Consider the following 26,163-nt stretch of genomic DNA (forward strand, 5'->3'; position numbering starts at 1 on the left):
TTCGAATAGGTTTTTTTTTCCTTTTTTTTGGGCAGACAAAACTTTAAAATGATTAGATCGATTTGGAATCCAAGAAATATCTGAATTACAACATTTTTCAACTTTAGAAGAGAGGAGATTAAAAAAATAAATAAAAACTTAAAAAAAAAACTTTTTTCTATTTTTATTAATTAAAATTTTAAGTTTCGGCTATCAAGTAAATTATAAGTTATCATCCCATAAACATGATTTAAAAAATAAATCTTTATATACTCAAGTAACAGCCTATGACAATTATCAAACTACTTCTCAAAAAAAAAAAAAAACAAAATTATTGAAAAAAAAAATATATATATATATATATATATATATTGAAAATGGATTTTTGAAGTTATATAATTTCCATATGGTTGTCCGACATTCGGGCTTCTCTCTGGCAGTCTAATTGTGAATTGTGATGACAAAGATTCTGTACAGAAAATCAAAAACCAAGGAGTCAGTGCAGTCTGCTCAACTTTGTTATTCCTGACTGAATTTAATAAACAAAAAGAAATTTCCTATTATAAGACATGAAAAAGGAAGACCGACTTATCTGATAAACCTGATAGAGAGCATGCTGACCATTGACCACGTCCATTACCAACTAGTAGGAAATATTTTATTAGTTTTTAGAAAAATATCTATGAAAAATCTGCCTACAAAAACCCATTTAATGATAATCAAATGGCTATGTTCTAGCAATTTCAAATTTCATGTTAATCTTTTTTGTTTCCATTTTTTTTTTCATTGGACAGTTCCAGCATGCCTAACTGGGTTTCTAGAATTGAAACCTATCATTGCAATCTATAAAATATATATATATATATATATATAGTACCAATAATATTATATATATTTAAACAAAAATAATCTATTGAAACTTTGTTGGACAGCTTATACTGTACATATGCCTAACATTGCATATAAGATATAACTCATAATTTGTTCCTTGTAATAAATTAAAACCACTATCCAGCCAAATAAAATAATTTTCTGTATCATTTAAATGCACATGCTGGAAACCCTTTTTTTTTTTTTTTTTTTTTTTTTTGCTTTTTGCTAAATCACATGCAAGACATTTTTTCAACATAATGTTTTTAGCACCCAAAAAAGAAAAACCAATACAATGCATGTGCAGAGAGGTCAGTATGGTGGTCCACCTGACGTGGCGTCCTCATTTCTGAGCTTAATAAAATGGGTTGTCTTTTGCCTACACCAATTAACAATTTTTTCTGGGCTTTCCAAATTATGCATAGTTTAAGCTCTATAGTCTATACAAAGCTTACACAAACAACTAGCTCTCAATATATACTATATCTTTACTTATATAAATAAGGATAGTTTTAGGAGCGGTTTAGTATATAACTTATGAAAAGAGCACTTGACTATAAAGTTTATGTAAGAAGAGTTTTTATTAAAAAAGTTGTGAATGTTTGGTTGTTAGTTTAGAAAATATTTTTATTGATCATTTAATGCTTTTTTGATTTTTTCATACAAATTCAAAGTATAACTTTTTTATAAAAGTTTAAGATTTTAATTTTTCCATTTTGATTTAAAAAAGTTTTTTTTTTTTAAAATCAACAAGCATTTATTAATTTATAATCAAACATTTATTTAGTATAAAAAATATTTTACTGAACGATGTGAGATAATTTATATTGTTCAATTGTGACCTAATTACAATCTTTGATGAAATATTGTATTGTAATTATGCTTTAATCGGACAATGTAAGAAATCCAATCTCACCTAATAGAAAACAACTAATATATATATATATATATATATGTTTGATCCCTTTCTAAAAAAAATAAATATATAAAATCGTGAAAAAATAAAATTGTTAGGTAAACTGAAATTCCAACTTGGTTGATCAGTTTGTGCATATTTGTACTGGAGATTTTTGTTTGACATACCAGTACACAGAGGCACATGGACGTTTTGTAATTTTCCTGCAATTGGGTTCCTCTCTATTGGATGGTTGTGATTTTTCCACGATTAACATAAAGTATAATTTCTAACAATCTTTCTTTCTGATCTTCCTCTCAATGATTGAGACCTTGTATGAAAATAAAACCCAAAAAATATCAGCGAAATGGGTCTATTCTCTCCTTTTTTCCTTCTAGAAATAAAATGAATAAGATTCAAAGTTTCAAACTCGCTAACTTAATCTGTGTTTTCATTTTATTTTTTTTTAAGATATAATTCTTCTAAAGGTCTTTGTCAAAATGTAAATTTGTATTATATATTCAAACACACGAAAATGAAAAACAAGTTCTCTGTATGTATATATATTGACTATTTCCATTATTCTAAAAAGTGAGGCTTTCAAATGGTATATAGAATAATTCCATTCCACTTCAAATATATTTCTTTTTTCAATCTCCTAACATATATATATAAATATCAGGGTCAATTTTGTTTGAGATTGCCACAGGGTGGTCCAATTGCTTTCAGTTTTAACTAGTTCTTGTAGGGTGTGGTACGGTATATAATGGTACGGAGAATAGAAAATTGACCCTTTTTGTTTTCATTTTTTTGATGAATGAGAATTGAGAATGATCTCATTTCTCTTTTATTATTGATATAATATTATTTTATTTAAATATATTAACAAAAAAGATAAAATAAATCAAATAAAAATAATTATTTTTTAAAATAAGACGAAATTTTATTATTAAAATGCTCTAATATATTTGTGGCAGCATTATTGATAATTTTCTAGTCTTTTTTTTTTTTTTTTTTTTTTTAACAAAGTGACTCATTAAAGTATTCAACATTGATCTCCGTAACACCTTCTACTTTCTCGATGAAAGTTATAATAATTGTAGGAAATTATATTTTACTAGGATTGGCATATATTAAGGTATAAATTCATATATTACGTATAAATGCTTATAATTAATTATAATTCTTAGTCAAAGTTACAATAATTTTATGTGAAGAAAATTATATGTTAGTAGGTTTTTTTTTTTTTTTTTGGTAAATGGATATATGTTAGTAGGTTTGGTGTTAAGGAAGAATATATGATATCATTTTTCTATTTTTTTTTGGATTACCTCCACTCTTAAAGTCAGGTAGATACAATTAAAGTTGGATATCCATAAGATTTTGTGAGGTTGACAAGCATTTCGTCTTGATTATCATTTAACTAAGGGGATATCCATGCATACAGTAGTGTGAATTAATTATTTCACGGCACCACGATGTTGATGTGAAATATATATATATATATATATATATTTATCTCCTTCTAGTTCTTGCTAAGATGGCAAAAACTGATCTCAAATCAACGAAACTGATTGAGTGGTTCTCCTTTTTTTCTTTTTTTCTTTTTTTTTTGGTGGGGGGTTTGGTTTGGTTTGCAATGCTGAACAATTTTAATTTTAGATCCAAATTTAACCAAGATACATATATTATTTAATTTTTTTATGTTGTTTATTATATAATTAAATATATTTTTAGATGATTAGTTTAAGTCAAGTTTTTCTAATAGGAGTTTAAGTTCAGTTCAAATTATTAAAAATAACAATAATTTTAAAAAATATTTAGAAAACAAAAAACACTTTTGAATCCATTAATGGACCAAGCTTCAAACTGAATATTTGGTCAGTTCAATTTTTATTTTATATATATATATATATATATATATTTTCTAAAAGTTCTATTCAATTTGAAATCCAAATTAAACCGAACCAACGCTCCCTTTTCCGTGCTAGGAGAAAAAAAAATATATATATATATATATATATATATGTATTCTGAACACACACCGTAATTACTTTTTCTTTTTTCAAACAAAAAATGTTTTATTGATTTTCCTTGTTAGAATATGCTGCTGCATATATGCTTATATATATATATATATATATAAGTGTTAGCTGTTCAAGTCCTTTTGTCTCTTTCTATATATATATATATATATAGATGGACAGAAATGAACCATACAAAATCTCATCAATCCTTGTGTCCAAAAAACAAAAAAAAACCAGCAACAAAGACTTCTAAAATATTTAACGTATACTTATCATTAAATAAACAGCTATATTGTCTTAATTAGAACGGTAGATCTCTAAAACTTACTAGTACCAAATAATATTTTTCTAGATATATAAGGGTTAAACATATTTAATATTTGCTGATTGTATAGGGGATTTCCCCAATAGGTGTTCTTCTTTACTTTTTTTGTTTTTTTTTTTTTTTTGTTTTGGGGTTTATCCCCCATCATTAACCAAAATTTTTTTTTTACTAGATATATAAATTTACATGTTTAATTAAGGAAAAGATGGGTTACTCTGAAGGTGAAAAAACCAAGGATCAAATATTAATCAGGACTAATTATTGCTGTATTTCATATATATATATATATATATAGGGTGAGGTTACAATAATGGACCATTCCAAAATCGATATTTTTTAAAAAAAGCATCGATTTTATTGTTACGTACAAATAGCAAAACAAACGTTTTTTTTTTTTTAAATATCAATTTTAATACGGATGTTTATGTAGATGGACCACACCACACATATATATATATATATATATATATCCTGGCAAGAGGTAGCATGGCCCTTATTATTATTATTTTGTGAATTGCATGGCCACTGTAATACATACACAAATATATCAATGCATGGTCCCAAAAGGAAGTTGTTTTCTTTTTTTATTACGAAAGAAAAGAAAAGGAAAAAGAAGTAAGTGAACGTGAGAAGTAAAGAACCAAATAATTTAGGTGGCCCGGTCCAATTATTACGCTTCGATCTGCTCAGACATTGGTTAGTCTGTGGACATGCAGTTTGATGCTCCCATCTTTGCCATAAAAGCTTGATTCGTTTGTTTACTAATTAATTTAAATAAATATAAGGGGGATGGTATATATATTTTATAAAAATTTTATCTCTTTGAATTATATAATTGTTTCTTTATATTGAAAATACATTGATATATTTATATATATATATATATATATATGTAACACAACTATTAAAAGTTGTTATTTGCCCAATTATATTTTTAGTTTTAGTTATATAAAACTTCAAAGCGAGTACATGCATATATATTTATAGCTAATGCATCAAAAGAGATTCTATGGTCAGGACTGGTCGGATGGTCAGGACTGGTCGGATGAAGTTTCATGCGGACCAGGAGCAAAACCAATGCAAAATCAGCGTTTTTAAAAAAAAATCGTTTTTTTTTTTTTTTGTGTTACATCTACTTTTCTCCTGAAAAAAAAATCACGTCTTTTTTTTATATAGCGTCAATTTATTATGGATCAGCATATAATTCCATTATAACTTCTGGCTATAAAAGGATTCAATGCATTAATGTGTATATATATATATATGCATATAATATTTATAGCTAGATTTAAGCTAAACTATTGAATCATGTAGTATTTGTTTTCCGTGACTCACGTTTTGCCTTGAACAGTGTGTTCAAAAAGATTTATTCCTTCGTCAGTTTCCTTTTTCTTTATAATTCCTCTTTTAACGGCTTTATCATTTTAGATTAAGAAAAAGAAAAAAAGAAAAAAAAGAAAAAAAGCCCACCTATCTCGATTCACTACAAATTATGAAAGCTATGAAAATGAAGGGGAAAAAAATAAAATATATATATATATATGTATAATAATTTTATGGGACAAATGCAAATTGATGCAGTGTATATTTTAGTATAAACTGTCATATTAAAATTGTATGACATGCATCGTATCATAAAAAAAAAAAAAAAAAAATTACAATATATAAATGTAAGGTCCATGGTAAATGGCTAAAGACTATTCATATGTGTGCCATTTTTGCAGAGAGTATGTATTTGAATATCCAATAAGCAGTCCACACCTAAAGGGAGCTTGTCAAAATGTTGATGATGAGCAACAAATTATGGTTAAAATGAAGAGAATATTGGAATAGTAGATGGTAGTTGAATTTGGAAGAGATTTTGTCTTATGCAAATATTTCATGGCCCTACATATCCAATTAAAGAGGTAAAAAAAAATAATAATAATAATAAGAATAAATAAATAAAAAAGGATAACCTGCAGCTGTTTTTGAAGCCCCACCTCATATTCTGATTTTTATATATTATTTTATATTATATTATTTTTTATTTTCAAATAGTATATAGAACTTTAGATGGATATAATTTCAAATTAATATATAAGTGACTTGGATTTTTGTTAATGATGAAATTTGGCAATCATGAATGTACGGGTGTTTTAGTCCTGAGGAACCTTCTTCTTCCACTAACGCAAAACGCCAGCCGCAGCTGACATTTATCCAACTCTTTCAGTATGACCACGTATTATTGTTTCCTGTACGCACACATTCCACAAACAAATACAATAAGAGTTAATTTTATAAATTTAATTTAAATACAATTTAATTTTTTGATTTAAAATATATTATTAACCCCTTTTTAAGTTTTAAAAAATAATTATCTTATTTCATTTGATCCACATCCATTTAAAAATATTAATTGTACTTTTAAAATTTTTAAAAATTAAATTATAAATAATAAAAATTTCAGCAATCTAAATGAAATGTATTCATTCCCCTAAATATGTTTCAAAAAGTAGAGGATTAAACATGGAAACTTTTTAAAGTAAATTACTCTCTACTCAAACAATGATACCAAAATTCAAAACTTGCAATTCAAAACTTTTTATCATAGCTTAGCTTTTTTTTCTTTTCTTTTTTGGGATAAAGTCATAGTACAGTTTAAATTTTTTTAATTAAAATCTCTTATATATATCTAAAATCTCGTATTTAGTATTCCTAAAATAATTAAATCGATAATATTTATGAGATACGTGTATATATATATATATATGTGTGTGTGTGTGTGTTAATCTGTTAAAAAATTTGATAAATTTGAATTTAAAGTAAAAATGTAAAAAATTAATATGGCAACCTTTAGCAGTTGTACCCTTACACTTCACTTAATAAAATGAGAGATGTCCTCATTTATATGGCTTAATTTCTTTATTAGCTAGCAGTTGCAGTCTGGCTGATATTTGAGTATAACAGTACATATGGCTAGCGTTGTCACTGAGATGATGATGACGAAGACCAGCTACAAGTGGCACACCATGTCCTTCGATTATGAATTTTTTTTTTTTTTTTCTGGAATATATGAATCAAATTCACGAAAGATTTTTGGAGTTAAAAGTGGAAGTCATGTCCCTATCATCATTCGTCGTTGTTTAACTTGGATGGTATATAAATATTTGGATCCAGATGCGCATATATATATATATATATATATACATATATACATAATTGAATAACAATCTTAGTTATCATCAAGACTGACAAGACTGACAAGATATATATATATCATCAAGCCTTAATACATAGAATTTTTTTTTTTAGGGTCCGCAGGATATATGTTATAAAAAAGTATAAATAAGCAACTTCCAAAAGTTTAAATTTTTTTAAAAAATAGTAATTGAGTTTGATATTAGAGTAAAAAATAGTAAAAAAAAAAAAAAAAAAAGGCAGATTCGATGGCCAAACCCACTTAATTAATTAACACCATAAATTATTGAACGCTTAGGTCTTTCAAAAACAAAAAATTATTGAACTCAGTTTTCAAGGCATATGTAATTTATTTGATATATAAAAAGAAAAACGAATGCTATAGCATACGATGCCCCAAACTGTACTTAGGTTTGATTTATAAAAAGAAAAAAGAAAAAGCCACATTTTAGGGCTTTATATATTAATTGATATAACTTGAAGAATTTAGATCCACAGCCTTATAGTTTGCAATATATGTTCGATATATTTTTCTCACACAAGAAAACAAAGAATAGTTTTTCTTATTTAACTTTATAATGTTCAGTATATATATATATATATATATAAACTCTACATAAATCATCGTTTTGCATGGTAGAGAATTGTCCAATTTATATAATTGAATTTCACCACTCAAATTCAATAAAAAACCTTCAAATTAATATAGACCCATTACATAAAAGATACTAGACTTACTTTATGACTGTAGGACATATATATATATATATATATATAAAATCAGTCTAATATTAAATTCATTTTATAGCTAGTAATATATTAAAAGACTTATAGAATCAATTATTTTTAAATTTTAGTTTTAAAAATAAGTTTAGCTTAATACTAGTCCAAGTAATTTTAACAGTTAGTGGGTAAAGATTTTAATGTAATATTTTATTTCATTTAAAATCCTAAATGAAATATGGGGATCTTCATTGATCACTTATAACTACATGAGAATCGCAATATAATAAAGTCAAAAGTTTCTCATATTTGAAAATTCTTGTATAGTTCTTTATGAAAAAGTACTGTTTTAATTTGTTCTTCAATTCTATATATATTTAATTCCATAAACATGGAAAGAAAAAAAGAAAAGAAAAAGAAGTTTTCAAAAGCCAAATTAATTGAAGTGGCAAATGGAAAGAAGATATGTACTAAATATTTAAAAAAAACAAAAAGCGCGGAACCAATACATAAAAAAACTTGGGGTGTGAATTCCTTTAAAAGCAATTAAAGTACATGCACATGAACACTTTTGTCAATAAAGTTTAATTACTTACAAAACAACACAAGCTTTGAATTTCTAGGAAAGTTCCAGTTGTCTTATAAATCTAATTTTCTTAATTATGCAAAAATTATTGAAAATAATGTGTTTGGCCTATTGGGAAATGTCAATTTTTTATTTTCACGGCCACACAAAGTGGTACGGCTTGGTATACGGATTTGATTGAATTTGTTTGTATGGATTTGGGGCACCTTACAAATTCATCCACTTGTTGTATTATGCTTTCAATTATTTGAGGTATTTATCAATCAAGATCGGTATATTTCATACATCATAAATATATATTTGATTTATTATTTTTATGTTTAGCCCATATTTATCTCATTACCCTAAACATTCCAAAATATGTGGGACCAAGACGCCTAATAGCGTTTAGTAATAGAGATAAGTATTATTGTTTTCAAATTTTGATATGTTGATAAGGACTTTTGAATCTTTCTGGAAAGAAAAAAAAAAATGAAAAGATAAAGACTTTTGAATTGAAGAGCAGACAAGCGGTAATTTGATATTATGTGCAGTTAACATCGTTCTGTTTACATATGCGATTTTTTTCAATTTACCTACAAAGGCAACATGATGAGTATGGCCAATATTTAGGTTCATACAAGTTCGGAAACTCGCTAATAAGAAATTCATACTAGGGAAATACATAAAAATTCTATCATTTATTTACAATAAAGTAAGCTAGCATAAACCCTTCAATATATATAGCCAATCACATGGAGAAAAAGGTTGATGAGAACAACGAACTTTTTAAGGAGTTGATCGTTACTTTAAGCAAAACTTGTATATTAAAGTGAAAACGCTTGTAAAAATTTATGCAATGTTGAAAAAAAATGTTTGGGAATATTACTTTAAATATTTATTTTTGAATCAAGTGAGGTTGGCTGAATAATATTACCTTTTACATGAATTTAGAAAAAAAAGTATGACAGTGTCACTTTAATAAGAGATCAGAAAATAGTATGGAATTTTTGTTAGAACTTGGAATTTAGCTACCTGATCAAAATGTTAAATTCCAGCTCATATTTGTGAAAGCTATATATGTGGCCTTGTAAGGAGATACTCACGTCCCGCATCTTTACTTTCTTGTTCAGAAAGCGATAGATAGAAACTCTTATTTATTTTGTCTTTTTCAAGGCAGGCCCGGCTTAAGGCATAGACCACTAAGGCATATGCCTAGGGCCCCATTTTATTGGGGGGCCCAAAAAATATTTTGCGTATAAGTTATATATATATATATATATATATACACATATATATTTATTAATAAAAGATAAATTAATATATACATATATATTTATTAAATAAAATATAATTATTAATTTATTTTGTAAACATAAAAAGTTGACTTTGTTAAAATTTTAAATTATCTTTAATTAATAATTTATTGCTAATTATCTTTGATTATTTTTATCTTTGAAATTGGTTCATATCTACAATGATTTCTGCTTAAGAGATTGCAAATAAGATGAATGTAGAACCAAAATTTCATTAAAAACATGTAATTAGAAGAAAAAATTAAATTACTGAGAATGAAACTAATTAGGTGAGACTTATAGTTGAATAATTTTTTAAATTAATTATTTCAACTATATAATTGATTGTGCCATTCTTTCACTTCAAAATAGGTTTGAATAGTTTACGATATATAAAGATAATTTTGATATTTTATATGATATAGAAAAATCAAATTGCTTGATGATGATTTTCTAAAAGAAAAATGTTTAAATTTTGAAAATTTTTTAAAATATGATATGCTATGTCATATTAATAGTTTATATTTATTTTCAGAATGAAAAGTTTTAAAAGAAATAATAAATTTAAAATTAAAAACGGCATTTTAGATACTAAACTATATAAAAAATTAAATTTTTTTTCCTAATGCACGGATAGCTTGTTAAATAATACTCTTGTTTGCCCTCAACAACTCAAGAAAGATTAAATAATTTAGCAGTTTTATCAATTAAAAAATATTTATTATTGAATCTTCAATATAAAAATTTATTAGTAACTTTGCCTTTCAAAATACTACAAAATTAAATTGTATATAAGTCTATTTTTTAAAAACTAATATTTAAAAAAAAAAAATTAGGACCCAAATGTTGTTTCCCGCCTAGAGCCTCAAAAATGGTTGGGACGGTCCTATTTCAAGGAGAGAGAAAAAGTGTGATGAGTTTGTATTATATAAGAGTAGTTTTTATTATTATTATTATTACTATTATTATTATTTTTTTTAATGAAGTTATTATTAAAGAGTAGTAGAATTATACATGTCAAGAGAAGTTGGTTCAATGATATTCCCCATTTTTTTTTTCTGATATTTTGCTAAAAATCTCATTTAATAATTTTTAAACGGGAAGTTTAGGTCTATCTTAAATTATTTTTGAGTCTTATATATAAACATAAATATAAAGGTTTTATATTTGGATCCCGGTAGATAATAAATAAATAATAAATAAAAAAAGGAGAAAAATAACAAAAACTAATTTTATGAGTGGACCCAGAACAGTAATAATTTATAGGATTTTATAGTTATGGCAGAGAATGTTACTATTTGTCAATACTATATTTTATTGACATGAAGCTTATTAATTAGTTTTATTTAAAGTAAAAAAAATCATTTCTAACAGCTGAATTTTAAAAATGTATTTATGATTTGTAGAGTTTCTATAGATTTCATTTTTTCTGAATATGATTTCAAATATCATTAAATTCATATTAGACTGTCAATTGATTTTTAAATCTTGACTTTTCACACGATTCAATTCAAGGGCTAATAAAAAAAAATTGATGTTAAAATGATAAGGTAAACTTAATGTGAGCTTAATTCATTTATGATTTTTTCTTCTATTTTGAAATTTTGAAAAAAACTATATAATATATAAAAGTTGAATAGTCAAAAAATAAATTTGCCACATATTGTCATGATATTATTTTGGATTCCCTTCAAAATCATCAAAAAACAAAAGGAGAAGCTAATTTTCCATTTTCCTTATTATTAATGGCTATTAATATTGATAAATACTATTCTAAAAAAATTCATCCATGAAACAATGATGTTTTTTCCTTCTTATTATTAAAGATATTTTATACAAAAATTTCATAGGCTAATACATATTCATATATGGATATGTAATAAAAAGATTTTAATATCATTAATATATAGATTTCAATAATAAAATTGATGTTCTTATTTAATCTCTTTAAAATATATGTAACTATAAATAAATTATCTTATAAGATAAAAGTTAATAAGGTAAATAATAATAATAATAATTAAGATAATTAAATTATATTATGAGTATTTAATACAGAAAAATGAATTATGTTAAAGATATTCTTTTTTATAATAAAAGATATTATTATTTTTGAAGATATTTTATATAAAAAATTCTATATAATAATACATATCCATATATGGATATATAATAAATAAAATTTTATTAAAATAATAAGATTAATGTATGAGAATTAATATATATATATATATATATATATATATATAAAAGGAAAAATGATTAAAAGGAACTTTATAAATATATATATAGATATATTTAAAATTGCTTTTAAAAAATAATCTTAAAATTATGATAATATAAATATATATATATATATATAAAAGGAAAAATGATTAAAAGGAACTTTATAAATATATATATAGATATATTTAAAATTGCTTTTAAAAAATAATCTTAAAATTATGATAATATAAATATATATATATAAATATATATATATATATATATATATATGGTTAACTATTGTTAATATTTCACTTGTTAATGAAAATTATACTATCTTTTCAGCAAAAATAAAAAAAAATATATAAAATCAATGATAAATAATATTATATATATATATATATATATATATATATTCAAATTTATGATGCAGATTCTTGAAAAATAATTGACATTCAATTTTCATCTTTGGATATTTCAAAGATACTGCGATTGAACATCTTTTTGGGTACTTTAATTTTATTTTTCATGAAGTATAAATTTGATAATTTTAGCTTTAGTTTATCATGTAAGGGAGAATAAGTCATGTAAAGAAAATAGATGCTGTCATTTTTCTTAAGCATCAATCTACTGCTGGTATAATATAAAATGCAAACACAAACAATTTTATGTTTTATATTTTCTATTTAATAAAAATACTTTAAAATTATTAACATTTTTTATGTTTAGATGTTTTATCTAGTAAAGCATTTTGAAAGTGTTTGCACTTTTGGTAGATTAATTGCCTAGACTTGAAGAAATTTGTTTGCTATTTAATTGCCAACAATATTAGGAATGGTGAATTATGAATTAATAAGATAATTTAATAAATCACTTTAAAATCTATATCCATATTTATCTATATCTGTATTATATTATCTATATTATAAATAAAAGTAAGATAGTTAGTAAAATTTCTTTTCATATGTCATCATTAGATTTATTTAGTTTTCTCCAAAATTATAAAAAGGAATAATATTAGTTTATTTGTCTAATGTTATATACAATTATTTCTTAAACATTAATTAATTAGAATTTATATAGATATCTTATTCCCTTTAAAAATATATCTTCTTAATCAAGTGAAAAATACGATAACAAATTATGAAAAATCACTTTCCATATAAAAAAATAAAATATTAATAAATTATGAAAAAATTACAAAAATACCATCCTTTAATAGATAAAGAAAAATAAATCATACAATTTACCAAACAAAACATCTTATACATGATATTAACGTTATACACATATAAGTCTGTTAATCATTAATTTGAAATTTTAAAATTTAAAATTTAAAAATGTTGAGCTATAGAAATTTTTTATTTCCATTAATTATGAAATTAATTGTTCATATTAAATTCTCATTAATTTAAACCTTTAAATTTTCAATATAAGGATATTTAAACTTAAATTTTAAAATTTAAAATATAAAATTTTGGTTCACATAAATTATTTATGGATATTATTTGTCAATAGTAAATAGGTCATTAATTTAAAACAGACAATTTCAATATAAGACTAATCAAATTTTAAATTGTATATGTTATTATAATGAGTAATTAATATAGCTAATTAAAGAAGATAATATTTAAATATCAATTATGATATTGAGATGTTAAAATTTAAAATTTAAAATTTTTTATCCTTAGAATGAATATTATTAATCCTAAAACTTTAAAAAACAATCTTTTTAACCAAGTAAAAATTAAGATAATAAATTATGGACAAATACTCTTCAATTAATGAATCTAAAAAAATTTCAATTACTTCATAATTATTAATTATCATATTTAAAATATATTCAAATCTAGATTAATTATCTTAAACTAAAACTACATAAATAACTAAAAGTTTCACTTTCAATTAATTTTTATGAAATTTGATATTTTTGGAAAGAAAAAAAAATCTTTATAAAGAATAAATACTGGACCTAATTTAAGATAATAAACAAATATATCAATAGAAATAACTATTCATTTTTGTTAATTCTTATAAATACGTATTTATATTTTATTAAAAATAACTAATTTATATACCAAATATGTACTTAATTTTCAAAGCAAATGAATAATAAAAAAAATAAAAAACAAAAATTAATAATAAAACCATCGAATAAATTTTCTATGAGTCTAACTCTTCCTTTGTCCCATTAAGGTTCAATACTTGTATGCTTACGGTTTGTCAGGCTTTTGTCATGTAGGATCATATTTTTCTAAATTGATTTTCTTTTTTAATTGTCACCTAGTGATTTTATTGCTTTTTATTTTTTAATTGGTACATCAAATTGATCATATTTATTTAATATTTTATTGATTAATTTTTTTTTTAATCTTTTATATAGTTGATGAGATGTCCCTTTTACAAACTTTATTGGATATTAATTCTTGGTTACACTAATTATATATAATCCTAAACTATTTTGTCAATAAACACTGATTATATATGTATATTGAAGTCTAAAAATAGATTCATCACTCAAAAAAAAAAAAAAAAAAGTGTCTACAAATAGATTCCATTACAGTGTGATGAAACATAAAGAGAGTGTTGGGATTGTCTCATTCAAATTTGGTTCCTTCTTTTTCTCTCATAAAGTCTTGTAGGTACCAATTATCGATCATTTCATATTTTTTACGTCCAATTTCTCGGGTGAAAATTTTCAATTCACCGTGCGTGGGTCACGTTTTGCTTCGGCCAATTGATGTGATGGTCCGTGATGGTCCTTTTCCTCCCATTGCAATCCATTGCCTTCATTGGATCCAAAATGTTATATATTATTAAGAATATAAATAGGTTTCTGTGATGATATCATAACATAACGTCCTTTGAAAAATTGTTAGTACCTTTTCCTCTTCACCCACATGACAAAATATTTACTACTTAAAAATTTTCTTTATTTTTTCTTAATTTAGCCAATGCTTAGCTCTTATTGGTTTGAAAACAATTTATATATATATATATATATATTTTTTTAACCTCTCTTCTATATATGTGTGTGGAAGTATATATTTTTTTTACTAACATGTAAGATATATATATATATATATATGAAACGCTTAATTTTTGGGAACTGTATACAAAGATATGAAACATATAATAAAAACGTTTAATCATTTTTCTTAAAAATTCATATATATGTATGATAAAGAATAAATTTATTAATTTAACCTATAAAAATAGCATGAGTCCTAGGAGATGTATGTTATTATATTATTATCTATTGCTCAATCTCAAATAATTAACTAGTGTGCAAAGTCATATCAAGCTAAAGAAAGAAAAGGATAAAGAGTTTTGTGTAATTATGAGTTATGCTTTTTTTATTTTTACGTAAAGTGGTGACAAATATGTTTATGGTGTGGTCATATAATCCAACTTTGCCAATAGTATTTTTTACGAGGTGAAACTTTTTTTCCTCGGGATTTCAAAACTTGGTACTGTATAGAAAGCGACTGCTGGAATCTTTTCATAAGTTTTTGGAAGATTCTTCAAGGTTTCATCATCATTTTGCTCACTCACACGAGTAAACAAGATTGTCTTTAGATCCATCCACATATTTTTGTCTCCATACGATGAGCCTCTAGATAATGTTATCATCTTATAATATAAACACACACAAAGTTCTGTTATATATACATATATATATATATATATATATATATATATATATAATCTATAGTTTGATATGATGTGAACGATTTTAGAAACGATGATTTTTGAAAAAATCATCATCAATATCCATTTCTGCATGATAATATTGACGATGATTTTTTTAAAAACTATCATCTTTAAAAAAATATACATGATAAAAATATACAAATATTTGTACCATAAATGAAATATATATATATATATATATATTCAAAACATGTTAATGCTTGATGCGAGAAATCATATCAATTCATAGTTCCAATTCTCTTAATTCCCAATACAAATAAATAAATAATTAGTTTAGTGATGACTGACCATTGTAATGCAAAATGAGAATATATTGCCTGGTCAAGTTGAATGGTTTTTAAAGGATATGCCCTAGTTGGAGGGGAAAAAAGTGGTTTTGCCACTTGTTCCCAATAGTTTAAAATTATACATATGTTTTTTTAACGTTGCTGCACTAGTTTTTGGATTGTTGTTAATTATGTGTTTCCACTTTGTAGAAGCTAAAGGTTCAGGTACCATACCTCGGGCATTTTGCAGGAACTTTCCATTCAATAGCTAGCATTCATTTCGAAGGTGTCCACGAAACCGTCATATTCCAAACACAGACGACGAAAAAGTAAAAGTAAATATTAAAGCAATAGGAGATAGAGGCTGTTTTTGTACATATTGGTATATAGCATAAAAGCTGTTTCTGCAAAGTTTTCCCTAAAGATTATGCAGAGACGGTTTACCCACTCAAAGCAACATGAAGAATAATAACAAATGGTTAGCTTGGACATGATTTTCAACTGAAATTAATAGTTTTTTATTTTATTTTTTCTATTACATACAAGCTTGTTAGTTTCTTCCTTTCGTACCCTTTTGTAGATAGTGTGAGTTTTAACAGTTTCCTTCAGATTTTTAGACGAAATTAGAAATTTATAATGTTCATCACGAGTACAATATGTATAATGTACAATGAAATTATATGTAAATTGGGTGTATATATATAAAGAGAAATATTATTGGGAAGATAGCAAGTCCCATTCGTAGTCATGCAAGAAAAGATGATGCAGATAGAATAAAGTGATGATCAGGAATTAAATTTTGAAAAATGAAAAAAAGAAAAAGGCAAATTATATATGCGAAGACAAAAACATTAAAGTCAAGGATACTTTAGCTTTTTCGCGGCAAAGAGCCAGAAGTGAATAAAAAGAGAATGCATCTAGTCAGTTATTAGTTTGCACCCCTTTTTTATGTTAATATTACTGATTTATAATTTACAACTAACTTTATTTACCATGGATAATTAAGGTTGCGTGGTTACCTATATATCGAAAAAAATGTAGATGCCTATGTCCAGAGACGTAGCCAGCCTTGGGCTAGGGGAGCTCAAGCCACCTAGCTAAAAATTGAAAAAATATATTTGTATACGTATACATATAGTATTAGTTTACCATAAAAAATAACTTAAAATAATTAACTTAACAAAAAGTATACAATAAGACAGTTATAAAGAAAGAAATGTAGAAAGAAAATAACAAGAAGTTTGATTTGGTTAATTTTTTTATAGGAAAATGGAAAATTTATAGAAAACTCAATAAAATTCCATCTTTGAAGAATTTTAAGTTACAATTAAAATCATGTTTTACTTTATTGGCATAGGAATTCCTTTCTTTTTTTTTCTCTCATTTTGTTTTTGTTGTTGTTTTATTTATTTATTTTTTACGTTAAGTTAATTTATTGGGGTAATTATGTACAATATTCAAAAGTAATAAAATTTTCCCACCAAATTGACTCAAAAAGATTCTATACAAGTCTCCCCGAAAGTTGAATCTTAGCTACAATATACATATATAATTATGCTATCAACATAAAATGTTAATGTGTTTATATCTCCAATACTAATAATGTATCAATTGATAATTAAAATGAAAATTATATTTTCAATATAAAATGAAAATTATAATTCCCACAACAAATCAAATTTGTGTGTATATATATATATATATATACACACACACACACGATATGGCTCCAATACAGAAGTTTGTATTTTTTTTAAAATGCAAATGGTCTTATAAAATATTTTATTTAGATAACAGTTTTTTTAAAAAACATAATCTAAATCAAATCGTTCACATAAAAGCCAAACTCTACCAATATATATATATTCACTCTAATTTTATATGCATATAATATGATATATCATATAAATATGGGTGCATGATTTTTGTGCTTTCTAGGAGTTTTCATTGTTATCATAATTAAACACAATAATTCCAATTAAATAAATCAACCGGCTGATATTTATGATCTGATTATTACTATATATCGACCATGGACTCAAGTCTACACCACATGTTCCTTGCTTTTCCCTCTCTCCCTCTTTATTATATATATATATATATATAGATAGATAGATAGATATTAATAACCCCTGTCTCGATATATATAATATGAATAATTAAAAAAAAATGCGAAAATTTAATAGAAGAATTATCAAGCATAATGAGCCTGATAGGCTCAAAGGGTCACGCCGGCCTTTCTGATTTCGGCACCTTATAATCATGCAATTATATATATATATATATATATATAATAGTAATCATCATCATCATCAATAAATTTGTTAACTTGCGAATTGGTGTGATGTAAAACTTGGCATGAGCATTCACAAATTATTGGAAATGAATAAATTATTTCCATAAATAAGTTGATAATAAACTTCTTGGATATGTATGGTTACTTTTATATATTATATTAATGTGAACCTAGATTATGCTGGCTTCAGTGGTCTGTGTTAAAACCGACCATGAACATATACGTGTACCATGCATTAATGCATGCACAAGTGGAGCCCTCTCTCCTGTCAAAAAGCTAGAAATTTTTATGAAAGAAAAATAGAAAGAAATTTTATGAAAGAAATATAGAAAGAATTCTTTCTATAAAATAATTATTGTATTTCGGGATCTCTGCGATCAATTTGATACAATTTGGTTATATATATTTATATATATTCGAATTGAATTTATATCCACATAAATAAAAAATAATTGAATGGTTTTGATAAATTTATACATATATATATATGCATTGGAGAGAGAGAGAGAGAGAAGAGAGGGTATGTGATGCGGATGCCCCAACCCATCAACCATCACCAAATTCAATAATTTTGCTTCTTGTTTTTTTTTTTTTTTTTTTTTTTTTTTTTTTAATTTTTTTTATTAAAATATATTATTATATAAGGACAGTGGGACCATTATCTCTAATGAATGATAGGCATGTATGAGCATATCAAAGTATGTTCTAAGATCAAAAAAAGATCAACACCAACCCGATGGATCCATAGAGGTCGTGAAGAGTGTGGTTATGAAGTTTAACAAACATTCACAGTGCAGCGTGTCTTTTTGTATTTTTTTTTTTCCTTTCAATAATAAACTATATATATATATATATATTATAGTTTTATGTGTACGTACATCATATTTAAATTGATATTTTTTAAAAAAATATTAAATTTTTTTTTTATAAAAATATAAATTTTGTTATATATACTATATAAATATATATAATAAAAATTAACATTTTTTTAAACAAAATATTAATTTAAATATAATTTACACATTAAAATATATATATATATATATATATATATATATGCGCGCATGTGCGCTCATATATTATTTCTTTAATGCCTTAGCGTTCATATGGTGATATGTTCTTATTTAAAATTTAAAAAAAAAAAAAAAACTTAATAAGAAAAAGCCTTCCAAAGTAGAATAATTATTAAAATAATTTCGTGTATTAATTATTATTTAAAAAATAAAAAAAGGGGAATAGTAAGAGGTGGTCCAAAATGAAGAGTCGAGTGAAGTGACAAAGAGGGGTGGTGAAGTGAGAAAGAGGGGTGGAGGTGACATGGAGTATTCAGTAATGACTGGAACAGAGTGGACCCCATTGTTAATCAGACAGCGGGGTAGATGTGGCCCACCCTTCGCCATGACGTTCCGTGAGAGAGTACCTCTTCTAACTCCTTTCTCTTCTTCTTCCTCCTCTTCATGTGCAACCTGACACCATTACACCTTCAGTTGGTCCCCACTTCCCTCTCTCTCTCTCTCTTCTCCTTCCTCTTATAAACTCTCTTGCCACCCCCCTGCTTCTTCCCCATTTCTCTCGCTCTCTCTCTCTCTCTCTCTCTCTCCCCCCTCCGCTCGATCTTCTCTCCCATGGTTTCCTTCCTTCATCGACCATGCCCTCCCATCCCAACCCATTCCACTTCTCCATCCAAAGGTAATTCTTTTCATATATGTATATATATATGTATCTTATTTTACTTGGCGTCATTGCCTTTGCCTAGCTTGTGTTGCGGATAATCAACATCTTGTATAAAAAAAAAATATCGATAACTTTCACATAAATTACATGTAATCATATCATATCGATAATTATCACATAAATTATCGATATGATTACATGTAACCGGGTGTCAGTGAGTCAAGCAGTATAAGCTGCTCTGATCTGAATTTTATATAGATATATATTTTGCATGATTAGAAATTTTATATGGATTTTTGATTTGCTGGCATTAGCAGGTGGATTAACAATGGACGACAGAAACAAACTAACCAGAACACCTCACAGAGCGACAGCGACGACAACGACGACGACAGCCCAATCTCCAGCTCCGTCGAATGCTACGCCTGCACACGTATGGGAGCTCCGGTGTTCCACTCCACCACGTGCGACAAGGCCAACCAGCCGCAGTGGGAAGCCTGCGCTGGAACTTCCCTGATCCCAATCCACTCCCGAACCGACCTCAAGAAAGGCCTGGGCTCGGCAGCCCGTCTCCAGCGGCCCACCGGCCCGTTCGGTCGGGTACTCGACCCCCGCAGCAAGCGCGTGCAGAAGTGGAACCGCACGTTCCTTTTGGCGCGTGGGATGGCCTTGGCGGTCGACCCGCTTTTCTTCTACGCGCTGTCGATTGGCAGAGGTGGTACTCCTTGCCTCTACATGGACGGCGGGTTGGCGGCCATCGTGACGGTGCTGCGCACGTGCGTCGACGCCGTTCATCTCTGCCACCTGTGGTTGCAGTTTCGGCTGGCGTACGTCTCGAGGGAATCTCTGGTGGTCGGTTGCGGGAAGCTGGTATGGGACACACGTGCCATCGCCACTCACTACCTTAGGTCTTTTAAAGGCTTCTGGTTCGACGCTTTCGTCATTCTTCCAGTTCCTCAGGTCAGTGAATGTTCTCACTCAAATCCACCGCTGTAAATTTCCTTACTTTTAATCCAATCACTCTTGTTTTACCTTTACTCCCATCGTTGTTCAGTGGCCAACAACTATTGAACACGACAGTTTAGTAATAATAATGTCTATACTTCTAAAGATGAGATTCTGAATTCGAATAACATATAAAAATAAAAAATAAAAAATAAAAAATTAGTAATGAAAAATCAAATAGGCTGGCTGATACTTCAGCATTGTGTGGGGCCATGCTACTCCGTGGCGCTGCAGAAGCATGATATACGAATTATTTCATTTCAGCACAAGTTTTCGTTGTGTACGTATCTTTTTCACCTCAAAGTCTGTCCATATGTTATTGTCCCTTGAAATATGCCATAGTCATTTTTTTTTTTTTTTTGCTGAAAGAAATATACCAATAGTTGTATATATATATATATATATATATATGTGTGTGTGTGTGTGTGTGTTTTTAGCTTTAATCTTTGATATGGTAAAATTTGTCCTTATTTTCTTAATTGAAATTGTTTTTCAGAAGTTAAGGAAATTGAGTTAGCTGGCACTTTTTCTTCTTCCATTTTTTTTTTTTTTTTTGTCTGCTGTCGGAGTAAATTTCTTGTTTGTTGTGTTTGTGGATTTACTCTTTTTTATCTTTGATTGTCATTTTGGTAGTTGGAAGTACTTAGAATGGAGACAAATTTACTTTACCGTGTGATTAATGAAAAAGTTGACACGTGTTAATGGAAATGGAAAAAGAATTTTTAACAGCTATATAAATACTAGTTTCTTATCCTAGTTTATAAAATTTTCATGGTTAAACGTATGATCTTGATGATGTATCTTTCAAATTTGAAACTTTTAGCACTCGATGATGAAAAAGGTTTCCTTTTAGATAATTTACCAAAAAGGGTCCATCATGAAGCATAAATTTTTACGGAAATGGAGTTTTCAGACGAGAGGGATAGAAAGTTTCTTATCGTATGGTCATATTGTGAAGTTGCATATAAGTGGTTTGACGTTTCAATCAAGTGGGTGCCAAACTAGCGTCCTACCACCACATGTCCACTTTTACAGCTATTTTTTTCTTAATAAAAATAAAATAAAATTGTTTTTTTTTTTTTTGGGTTAAATAAATAAAATAGGTATCTATGTTAGATAAAGGGCATAAATGTAAAGAGTTCTACATGGAGGGGCAAAATATTACAAAACAATTACTCTGTTCCATGACTAATTTCAGATGCTTCTAGCTATCTCATGCTCTAATTCCATAGTACAAAACAATTATTCTGTCCCATGTCTATGTTCTAGCTATAGAAATTTTTATATTAGATAACTCATGCTCTAATTCCACGTGTTTACCTCATGTATTATATATGTGTCTGTTTTGCAGGCTGTATTTTGGTTAGTTTTGCCAAAGTTAATAAGAGAAGAGCGGATTAAGCTGATAATGACAATACTTCTATTGATTTTTTTATTTCAATTCCTCCCAAAAGTTTATCACAGCATATGCTTAATGAGAAGAATGCAAAAGGTCACTGGATACATATTTGGCACCATTTGGTGGGGTTTTGGTCTCAATCTTATTGCCTACTTCATCGCTTCTCATGTAAGCCTAAATAAAGAATCATACTTAAATAGTTGGTCTTTTTATTTTATTTTATTTTTTTGTAACTTGGTGTTTCATCAATTTATCCAATATAAAGGTCGCTGGAGGCTGCTGGTATGTCCTGGCAATACAACGAGTGGCTTCGTGCCTACGGCAACATTGTGAGAGAAGCACCAAGTGCAATCTCTCTTTGTCATGCTCAGAGGAAGTATGTTACCAGTTTTTATTACGTTCTGATACAGTAGGCAATCCTTGCGGTGGTAACTCAACCGTGGCTAGAAGGCCGCTTTGCTTGGATGTCAATGGAACCTTCAATTATGGGATCTACCAGTGGGCTCTTCCTGTCATATCTAGCAATTCAGTTTCTGTTAAGATTCTTTATCCTATCTTTTGGGGTCTAATGACTCTCAGGTATATTTTCTACCTATACATGATTTTCTCAAGAGTCTTTCTTCACAATTTTGGTTTGGTCACAAAAGTTCAAAAATTGTGTCATTAGGCGTTTGTTTGTCCAACAAGTCACTGTTTAGGATATCAGGGTAGGTGTGGAAAGAGTAACAAAGAAGTTCAAAATCTGATTACGTGTTGTTACTTGTAGTTATATATTATATTGGTATTCTTCCACAATTTTAAGTTACAAGTATTTCATAATAATAAATTATTTATCTAGGACGTGGGTGGACAATGATTTTATTTTTTTATTTTTTCCTTAAAAAACTCGAATTTGTACAATGTGGGTGGACAGTGATTTTACATATTTTAACACAATTAACGTTTGGTATTACTATATTTGGTCCAAATGCTAAAATTGGGATTTGCTCGAACTAATTAGATTATCTGATGATTTGCCTAAACCGTGCTATGGTGTCTAACATTTGGCAGCACATTTGGCAATGATCTCGAACCTACAAGTCACTGGCTGGAAGTGATTTTCAGTATATGCATCGTGCTAAGCGGCTTGCTTCTCTTTACACTATTAATTGGAAATATACAGGTAACTTCTATCTTACATATACAATGTTACAATATAACCTTTTTTTTTCTTCTTTTTTTATCTTACATATACAGGTAATTTTCACCTGAAACTTTCATTGTTTGGGCAGGTATTCCTGCATGCAGTGATGGCAAAGAAGAGGAAAATGCAGCTGAGATGTAGAGACATGGAATGGTGGATGAGAAGGAGACAATTACCGTCTAGGCTGAGACAGAGAGTGCGCCATTTCGAAAGGCAGAGATGGGCAGCCATGGGAGGAGAAGACGAGTTGGAAATGCTCAAAGATTTGCCTGAAGGTCTCCGGAGGGACATCAAACGCTACCTGTGCCTAGACCTCATTAAAAAGGTAACCATTTTTTTTTAAATATATGTATATATATATATATATATAGCTAATGGCACTTTATAATTGTCCTGTTTATAATTAATCATATTCATACTCTCTGTTGTGTTCCTTTATAGGTTCCTCTGTTCCACAACTTGGACGATCTTATTCTTGACAATATATGCGACCGGGTCAGACCACTAGTCTTCTCAAAAGATGAAAAGGTGTGTCAAAATTTTTGTACAACATACCATTATTTAGTACCGTAATTAATTAATATGTACATGTAAACTCACTTGTTAAATTGAATTAAACAGATAATAAGAGAAGGAGACCCTGTGCCTAGAATGATATTCATAGTTCGAGGAAAGATTAAACGCAGCCAAAATCTAAGCAAAGGCATGGTGGCAACGAGTGTGCTTGAACCAGGAGGTTTTCTAGGCGACGAGCTGCTTTCGTGGTGTCTTAGAAGACCATTTAACGACCGGCTTCCTTCATCATCTGCCACGTTCCTCTGCGTGGAATCCACGGATGCATTCGGGCTAAATTCGGAAGATCTGAGATACATAACGGATCATTTCAGGTACAAATTTGCGAATGAGAGGTTGAAAAGGACGGCGAGATATTATTCATCGAATTGGAGAACATGGGCAGCTGTAAATATACAACTTGCATGGCGTCGTTACAGGTTGAGGACCAGAGGTCCTGTGATTCCTGCTGTTTCCACTGATAATGGAGGCACCGATCGGAAGCTAATGCAATATGCTGCTTTGTTCATGTCCATTAAGCCACACGATCACCTCGAATAAATATTAAAAAAAAAAAAAAAAAAAAAAAACACTACCAATTTTATTTTTATTTTTTCTCTTTAGTTTTTATTGAGTCCCAACCAAGTAATATCCCATCCAATTTTCAATAAAATCTTTGTTTTCTGGTCTCGCCCACATGGGAAGTGGCATTATGCTGTCAGAAAAAAGACAAAAAAAAGAAGATGAGTCTGTCTGGAGAGTGTAGTTTAGTTGTAACTCTTTTTTTTTTTTTTTTTTTTGGGTTTTTGATAATAAAAGTTGCATTTTGCTGATCAAGGCTAAAAAGGGAAATTCGTTCACTGAATAATTCCAGAAGGGATATGTATTAGCAATACTTTGCCAACAAGAAAAGCTACGTCGTTTTTGTCATTTGCTTTCTCTGCGCCTCCTTTTGTCACTTTCAGTTTGCCCCAACGGCAAGCCATGCATGCACATTTCCCGTGTCGTTTGCCAATATAGTGACGTCATTCATGAACCACGTGGCCCAGAACACGACGACTTGTCCCCTTTTGGCTTTTTCGTAGCTTCATTACTACGGTGTCGTGTCGTTTTCAATCTTTAAAATCCAATAATATTATTATTATCCAGCTCAATTTCCGCTGATGGAGTTGCGAATCATTTTGTAATTGTCTTGGTTGAAGAGGTTGCAAAATGAATAATAATTCATTAAATTATTAATTTTGTTAAACTAAAAATTAATAGGTATGTTTTTCATATAATTTTTATTTTTTCCTTTTTCTTTTTTTGATTTTTTATTTTGCAGCTTTTTGACTATGTATTTTATTTTTTATATAAAACATGTTGAACCTATTTGAAATAAAACAATATTGTTCCACAAATATATTAAACTAAATATAATAATAAACATTTTGTGGAACAATCTAGCAAAAAATAGTCAAAATATGTTTGCAAAATAATTCTCAATTCAAATTTCTGTTACAATATATAAATTCTTCTAGTTTCGAATATATATTTAGGAAAAATTATAAATTACCTCCTCAATTTCTACATTTGTGAATTATAATGATTTGCCCCTTGCTTGAAGCTTCAACTTTGGCATAATACCAAAAAATTACCTCATTGTTTAAATTTTTTGTTGGAATTTTACTAAATTAATTAACTATGATTGAAACTGCTTCCTGTAAACAAACAAAATATGTTGAAATCAAAATTAACGAAATTAAGAGGTAACACTAACACAGACCACATTTTTTTTTTGGGGTTCATTTTTTTTAATAATTTTATTGCTATAAAAGTTGTAATTTTGACAGATATTTATTAATATAAGCAATTAACTTGAATAATACTCCGTCAAACTCATCAAATTCCAATAAATAAAAAAATAATCAAGGGCGGGCCAATTTGACATGATTAACAAAAAGCTTGGTGATTTGAAATTTTCCCATTATATATATATATATATATTTGCTGTTATATATATATATATAT

The 26,163-nt window shown here is 27.4% G+C and overlaps 1 protein-coding gene across 2 annotated transcripts; it reads left to right on the top strand.

Annotated features, from left to right (window-relative positions):
- The first annotated feature begins 19,864 nt into the window (after window positions 1-19,864).
- LOC107415943 (cyclic nucleotide-gated ion channel 2) lies at window positions 19,865-24,743 on the top strand. 2 transcript variants are annotated; one of them, XM_016024380.4, is made up of 8 exons: window positions 19,865-20,029; window positions 20,332-20,974; window positions 22,371-22,586; window positions 22,684-22,997; window positions 23,469-23,580; window positions 23,690-23,926; window positions 24,043-24,129; window positions 24,223-24,743. In XM_016024380.4, the coding sequence occupies exons 1-8, from the start codon at window positions 19,989-19,991 to the stop codon at window positions 24,712-24,714; spliced, it is 2,142 nt and encodes a 713-aa protein (XP_015879866.1). In that variant the 5' UTR covers window positions 19,865-19,988; the 3' UTR covers window positions 24,715-24,743. The 2 variants fall into 2 exon arrangements, with proteins under 2 accessions (XP_015879866.1, XP_015879865.1); XM_016024379.4 differs by having other exon boundaries at window positions 19,868-20,029; window positions 20,329-20,974.
- The last annotated feature ends 1,420 nt before the right edge of the window (window positions 24,744-26,163 follow it).

Source organism: Ziziphus jujuba, chromosome 4 (assembly GCF_031755915.1).
Source record: "Ziziphus jujuba cultivar Dongzao chromosome 4, ASM3175591v1".
Taxonomy (NCBI): Eukaryota; Viridiplantae; Streptophyta; class Magnoliopsida; order Rosales; family Rhamnaceae; genus Ziziphus; species Ziziphus jujuba.